At 30.2% G+C, this 8,032-nt stretch overlaps 1 protein-coding gene across 1 annotated transcript in view; it reads left to right on the forward strand.

Moving 5' to 3' along the window:
• The window catches only part of FucTA (glycoprotein 3-alpha-L-fucosyltransferase A), a 34,983-nt gene extending 33,241 nt beyond the window's left edge, over positions 1 to 1,742 (forward strand). The window contains exon 8 of the mRNA XM_088237643.1: positions 50 to 1,742. Coding sequence (XP_088093769.1) covers positions 50 to 244 — 195 coding nt within the window. The 3' untranslated portion in view covers positions 245 to 1,742. The remainder of the gene's footprint in view (positions 1 to 49) is intronic.
• The last annotated feature ends 6,290 nt before the right edge of the window (positions 1,743 to 8,032 follow it).

Here is an 8,032-nt window from a genome sequence, read left to right on the forward strand (position 1 = left end):
TAGAAGGCTTTCCAATAATATTTTTCTCAATCTGAATATTTTTTCGCAGGGCACGGGCACCTTCATCAACACGTACTTCTGGTGTCGCGTGTGCGCAATGTTACACGACGATATCCAGCCCAAGAGTTACCGTGACATTAACCAGTGGTGGAGAGGAAACGGAATTTGCACATCGGGATCTTGGAGAAAGAGAGGTCAAGCCAACTCCGAACAAGAACTAGAGGAAGCTTCCGAAAACGAGTAGACCAAAAATAGCTAAGATGGCAGATTTTAATTGCGGAACAAAAAAGCTAGAATATACGAAGAGATAAGAGAACTAACCTCAGATTATACCAAATATAGGTTCAGAAAGAGAATACGACATGAAAAAGATAAGCTGTAAATAGTATTTTTGAAAGCTAAATCATGTGTAGGTGTTTAAAGTCGATAGTGAATTGGAGGCAATTTAGTGAATTTTTAATTTATTGTGAATTGGCCTGTTTTACGCCAGTAGCTTTCCGATATTTGAATGGGAAGTGATAGTGCCATGTTGAATCAAACATTTCCTATAGTTTTAACACGTGGTCAACGCGGCGTACAAAACGCTTAATCAAATTATGTACAAAATAAGCGCCCACTAAATCGACAGTTAATTACATAGGTGCTTAGTATGAACACAACAGTTTGTAAGTACAATCATTTTAATTTTGTTTTATGAGTATTTATTATTTTATTGTTAAAGCATTATTTATTAATTCTTTTTATACTGTGATGAAAATTTCTTTCGACTTGACTTCCTGGACATACCTACCTATGTAGGATACTGTTTCTATTTTGTATTATAGTGCACTGTAATTATTTTCTATATTGTAGGGCACGATGTTGTTGATTATCATTATGCTTTAGTGAAACTCTTAGATAACTAACTTAACCAAACGTTTTTTTCATTTCTTATCTAAAATTTGTGGTAAAATAGTCTCTAGTTGCTTTACACAATCCAGTTACATTAAACTTTATATATAATGATATGTCAGAAAATATTACTTATTATTACGTTAAAACTTAGCAGCTCAAAACAAAATCATCTTTACATTACTCGAAACACGCACTATTGCTATTTTTATTTTAGCGCATAGATAACTTAATAATTACGGTTGTACAAAAGAGCTATGCCAGTTTTGGTGCTATTCTATTTTTCTCTACATATCTAAGGGCATTTTTCTAAACGCACTCTTTTTTTATTTCGTAAATTTTAAATAATGCACAATTTTTAATATTATTTTGGAAAACGTCTAAATAATAAAATAGCTACTGGCTTAGTTGTAACTGGACATTTACTTCAGAAATCTACTTACGTGTGTTTGAATTTATTAACTTGTGACACAAAATTATCAAAAAAGTAATTATAAATGTTTTTTTTAACTAACCAATTTTACGGTTCAAACTGTTAATTTCAAAAACAAATTGCATTTCGTTTAAAAACCTTTTTAAATTTTAAATAATCCAATTACTTATCTCATCATTATCTAATCTGAAACGATATTGTGTACATGCATGTATTTCTTTAGTAAAAAAATCAACAAATGTATTTACAAATAGGAAAAAATATAACTAAACCATGCATCGGCACTTGAAAAAATAAAACTGTGACTGATCACACAAATCTTGATCCTATTCGAAATTTCAGTTTACTGATTTCGGAGCGTACAATTTGAATATTTTATACGCATGTCTGTAAGTTTGAATTTTCCGTTTAAAATAAACCATTATTATTTATTTGTTGTAAAAAATATAATTTTAAAGAAAATATCCTGTAATGTCGTTGATTCTTTGATTTTTGACGTCAAGTTCATTTAAAAATGGTCAATGATGAAAAAAAACTTTTTTGTGAATAACGACATCGTTGCTTTATTGTATTTTAATGTATGAACCATAGAATTATAATATGATTCTATGGTATGAACGGTCAAATTTAGTGATCACTATTTTATCGCTGTTGAAGCAGATTAAAATGTTTTCATGTATTAAAAAAGAAACGCAAAGTACGCTGAGAACATTATGTTTCAAAAACCTCGGTTTAATATGTTTTTGCACCTTTTGCTGTTGCGACGCTTAACGTTACGACAGTGACACAAAACATAAGTACCCAAAAAAACTATCAGCATCTGAAAAGCCGTAAAATTATAAAATGTATCGTGTACTTATATAGAGTGTCTAACAATATGTCTTAAAGTTGTTTAGCGGCAATTTTCATGTTAATTTACCGTGTAAAAACATACTTGTGTTCTCTATTTTGCCTAGGAACAAAATTACAGAGACAAATAGGAAATTATCTCTTTTTTACCATTTTCATACAATAAGGGTCTATGAAATACTGTCGAGTAAAAAAATCTTTAACTACTTATTAGTACCATGAAAAATATTTTTTGATTGATAATTTTGAATTCCCGCGAAAACGGTCATTGCGTCGGCGGCGTCACTAATACCTCAGGATTCATGTTAATTTTTATTATTTTTTGTAACCGTTCAAATTTTAATAGAACATATCTATTAACATAGCACAAATCTTGACGTCACAATTACAAATGCCAAATATGTCGCGTTTTTCTAGGCACATATTTTTTTAATAATTTCTTTTTTAAAGTTATGTATGAAAACATTTCTCCACAATATCCATATTGATTTCGAAAATATAATTTATTTTTATTTAAAAAAAAATAATATTAGCGTTCTTATAATTTACTCAAATATTTCAACTTTGATGGCCATTTTCAACGAGTTCCAAATAACTCACTATTAGAAAATGGAAATCAAGTTTGGGTAGAGTGGGGTTCGAGCCTCGGACCTCTGATCCGTGAGTCCGCAACACTAGCCACGGGACTGCAACCCGATTTTCTAAATCCATTTTTATATATTTTAATCGGTATTTGTAATATGTGATATTTCCCTATTCTATTTTAATTACGTTAAACATTCGTGACTTCTAGTCGATATACCAAATAATATGTATTACCTTTTGTAAAATATTTAAAAACCAGCAACTGTTATCGAAAAATATAGATGTTCATTCAATAAGTTATGTATTAATATGTATAAGACTGGAAATGGTTTCAATATATTACATAAGTATAGCGTATTTTCCGCATCGCAATAACAACATATGACAATGATTAAAAGTTCGAAAAGTGTGCATCAATAATAATCTAATAGAAATGTGAAAAGTCATTTATTTTACCTTTTGTTTATTTTTCGTTTTTAATAAGTTGTGGTTTTCCATGTACAATAGAACTCCGTTTATCCGAAGACCAGTTATCCGGATGAAATAAAAAAAGATGTTACAATAACAAATAAAAAGGAGCGTCAGCGGCCGTCGCGTTTCTTTGTCAAAGCAATAACTTTGCGGGACAAACTGTAAGTTTTTTATATGATAACGCCTGGCACGCATTTACCCAGATAATAGGAAGTTTTGCTGTAATATATTTATAAAATAAAAAGGCAATGAAAATCATCTAATGTAAATCAATGCTATTTTGACCACTGTATTATAATCAATAGACCCGTTACTCCAATGCTAGCAAAATCTAAAATATATCAAATATTGCGTTGCCCTCGTTGACATATTAATACATAGACGCGCTTTATAGAGTTAAATATTTTAAAAAGTAGTGACACGAAAACTTACACATAGTTACGAAGTTTGTTTATTTATACCGAGGCTGCATTCAACGATCGTGGATATGTTACCAAAAAGGGGAGGATACTCATTTTTGGTATTTAAAAAAAATGTTGTATTTTAATGTTAACAATCAACGCTCATTTTTGGTGGATCCCAATCAGATTATTTCATTAAATTCCTTATAATTTTGACCCTTTAATTATTTTCACTGGATTTTGGGGAATGTAAAAATAATATTAACTCATATTTATTATATTTTTAAAATGTATTTCTATCAGTGTACGCCTAAAAAATAAGAAGAGCTCCGCAATTGCGCCGCTAGGCGTTGTTTGACGTTTACAAAAAAACGTATTTTTATTTTAATATGAATTATTAAAAACTTTGGCAATCACTCAACAAATATATAATAATTAAAATTAAACAATTCTTTTTACAATGTTTATCCGAAATGTTTTTACACGCTTTCATGACACAAGTAGGCATTTTGGTTTCGAATCTAAACGTCACACCTGGCTGGCGGTCGAATAACAACTAAATACGCGTTGGGCATCACTGAGCGTTGTGGCATAAGTTAAGTGTCATTATTTTTTAGAACTCAGGGCATGTCTGTGTATTATTTGGTCGATGAATAAAGCCCTTAAAGAATAAATGCACGGAAGTCAAATACCCACGAATTGAAATGCCGTTTTCTTCAGGCTATACTTGAACATTGAATAACGTGTCTTTTCAACTAGACGTCAATGACTTTGACAATAGTAATTACATGAAAATTTAATCGTGAATCAAATACAATTATTTGTATTGAACTGTACAAATAATGTTTTACAGCTATCATTCCAATTATCATTCCTTTATATTTATAACCGTCAACAAAAAAATATCGGTTACCGAAATTATAATAGTTCTGAATTGTTAATGTCACCATTATAATTTAAAACAAACAATTTATTTGGCCCAAAAGAAAAGTTGATTTGGATAATTTTTTTTATCAAAAGACAGATATTTTCGTTGTGAGAAAATGTTGGTTGACTAGTCAAAAGTACTTAGATTTTTGTATATCAATTTCATTGTGTGATAAATCTATAAAATAGTACGTAACAAACCTAGTATTAAGTAGTAATTTTAAATTTTAATTTTAGTTTATCATAGCACTAAATTCGTTATTAAAATTGACAAAAATCTTTAAAAAAAAACAAAAGTTTGTACTAAAATAAACACGCGTATTTTTGGCTTAAGTTACCTTTTTTATGAATATTCTCCAATGATCGGGTTTTATCATTACCGACGTCATTGTATTGAATTAAAATTCGTTATAATCCACGGATACAATATAATATAAACATGGTTGTCAACTGCCTTAATTTGTAATTTGTATATAACAGGAAAAAAATTAGCCTCCCATCAGTCTGATGATGTCGGTTACGACGAAACCAGGTCACTGGTCAATTTGAAAAAACAGTCAAATATAAAAATGCTCGTTTTAACTTATTAAATTAAAATATATTTCCATCAAAAAAGTATGTATTGTTATTTTTTAAATTGTTTGTTAATTTATTTTAATTTATAGCTTAAAGAAAATATTCAGTTTTACAAGTTTCTTTATTATTAGTTATTAAAATAAAATGCATATTAAATAGGTGCGAAGGTTTTCACGGTCACTGTTATCAATATGTTTCTTTTTTGGGTGATACCGTGTTTGTTGGATATTACCAAAGGAACTGCATACCTACCATATGCACAGAATGTTACTGACAGTTACTGAAGAAACATGATATTGGAACAACTTTTGCGACTGTGGGAAAAATAAAAAAACATTTATTAAACCCAAAAAATAAGAATCCCCTGGAAAAGGAAGCTGTTTATAAACTAAGTTTCCAAGGATGTGATAAAGTGTACATAGGACAAACAGGGCGCACAGCAAAGAAAAGGATTGACGAACACAAAAGAGCGTGTAAACTTAGGCACCCTGATAAATCTGCAATAGCGGAACACTTTATACACACCGGAAATTTTTTCGCCTTCGAACCGAAAATTTTACATAAACCTAGTAATTACAGTGCACGAATAAGTAAAAGGGAAATTGAAATACATAGACACCCAAATAATATAAACAAAGACGACGGGCTTAAATTAAACTCAACATGGTTCCCAGCACTACATACTACAGAAACGAATAGAAATGAGCCTACTGCCGACTGCGACACGGTACAAATTACTAGTACTTAAACACATACTTTTTTCTACAAAACATTCAGTTTACCCTGAAGATGGCTCCTGCAATGTTAGCCGAAACGAAAACGAAACGGTGTCACCCAAAAAAAGAAACATATTTAAATGCATACTAATTTATACAATTACAACATAAGGATTAGAGCATACTTTTTCTGGCTCAGAAATAAATAAATAAACTAAATAAAAAGGTTGAAATTTGTTGCAACATTTCAGTCTAGGCATTCACAAAGCATAAGCCTCATAAGGTCTAAGACCTGCCATTGACCGGTTAAAGTGACCACTCCGCACACTGTGTTTCCGCCCGTGTTTAAAAATCCACATTTTTTCAATGGTTCAACTCCCTAGAGAGTCAAATCCAGCCTTATCTACAAACATTTGGGCATTCTCAAAATTGTGTTAAGGCAAAGGGTTTAAAAACTGTGTGACATTATGTTACCTTGGTTTAAAAAATGACGCTTTTTATGGCTAATGCTTTTTTTATAAACAAATTAATGTGAATACTGTTCTGGAACATATTTTTTTTACATTTAGTGCCCCCAAAAAACTGCTAAACGTGATAGCACAAAAGTTATAGCATAAGATTTCAAAGAAATAGTTACTTCGTTTTATTTTAATTGACCTTCAGTGCTTGGCCATAGTGGCGAGCGTTTTGCGGAGGCGCTAGCGCGGTACGCGGCGCCTTACCGCGCCCGCGCGATCACTATGGACACTGGACACTACACTTGTTACCATATGTTTGAGTTCACGCGCCATGCACTCAATGTTTTCTAAAATTATTAACTTCGCATTATTTTGGATGTTCCTCCCTTTTCGAAATCAAATTTAGGTAAATGTCGCTTAGGGTATTTTTGTCATTTTCATTATGTTTTCTAGACGATAGAAGTAGCATTGATAATCGATTTCTCGTGTTTTTTCGAGAAATTTTATTCATCCGTTATGTTTTACTACTCGCAAAAAAATAATCAAGTTGCTGAAAATACGTAAGAAAAAATACCAAACCTGATTTACATTGTAACTTTATTGACATATAATGTATTTAACATTGTCAAAATAATAGGTATCTACTTATAAAATATATATTTGAAGCGCTAACTTTAAAGTTATTAATTATAATTTAAATAAAAATTAAACAACTTTTTTTTAAACTTTGATTTGGAAGCTAGACAACCCTCTTTACCAAGATATAATACCTAGGTATATAAAGAAGCTTATGTAGCTTCCAAACCGGTCGGTAAAAAATAAGTGGTTAAAAACAAAGTTGATTTATTTTAATTTTAATTTAGGTATCTACTTTGTTTATTATTTATCTTTCCATGTTGATTTGAAATCTGACTCACAAAAAAAATATTGAGTTTCAAATTTGACTCAACTGGCCTAATTTTAAATCAAATCAACAGCTACGTATTTAATTCCCATAATTCTAAAGCACAATATTTTTTAAACCCGTATTTATATTTAATAAGTTACATATTTACGCAATCGTTAATGCTGCCCATCACATTTTTGTATGCTGCATTTGTTAAGGTTAAACCAAACTCCAAATAGATTTTATCATTTATCAAATTAATTACTTCATGTTTAAAATAGTCTTACAATATGTAATTATTTGTGTTCTTTATCTAATTATAAAACAAATTATTTAATGATAATTTTATCTCTATGTTACCTAGCACAAAATTAATAACAGTGATGTTTGTAAATAAAATATTTTATTTAAAAATACGTTTTTTTTATCACCTGCCCTTACTTTAGCGTTAGATGCTAAGAATGTTTGAGAACAAATTAAACGCAAAGTATCTACTCACTATATTGTACCGTTCGTACCTATGTGATTTTTTTTTTTGAATTTCCGCCTCGTGGTCTAGTGATCAGAGCATTTGCCTTCCTTGCAAGAGGTCTCAAGTTTGATATCTCGACATGGTCAACGTGAAATATTTTTCTGAAAACGTGTTTTTGCACTGAAATATTTCATAGTTTTTCGATTGGCAACGGAAGCGTAAGATTTTCAATTTCTTTATTTTGTACAATTTATATTTTATACATTAAAACTTTTTTGTAATGTACATAACATTACAAAAATGTTTTAAGGCATACATAACACGAAAAAATATATACTCAAAAAAATAAAATAGTGATAGTAAAATA

The sequence above is a fragment of the Micrasema longulum genome, unplaced genomic scaffold (genome assembly GCF_059751315.1).
Source record: "Micrasema longulum isolate JH-2025_06_02 unplaced genomic scaffold, ASM5975131v1 h1tg001764l, whole genome shotgun sequence".
Taxonomy (NCBI): domain Eukaryota; kingdom Metazoa; phylum Arthropoda; class Insecta; order Trichoptera; family Brachycentridae; genus Micrasema; species Micrasema longulum.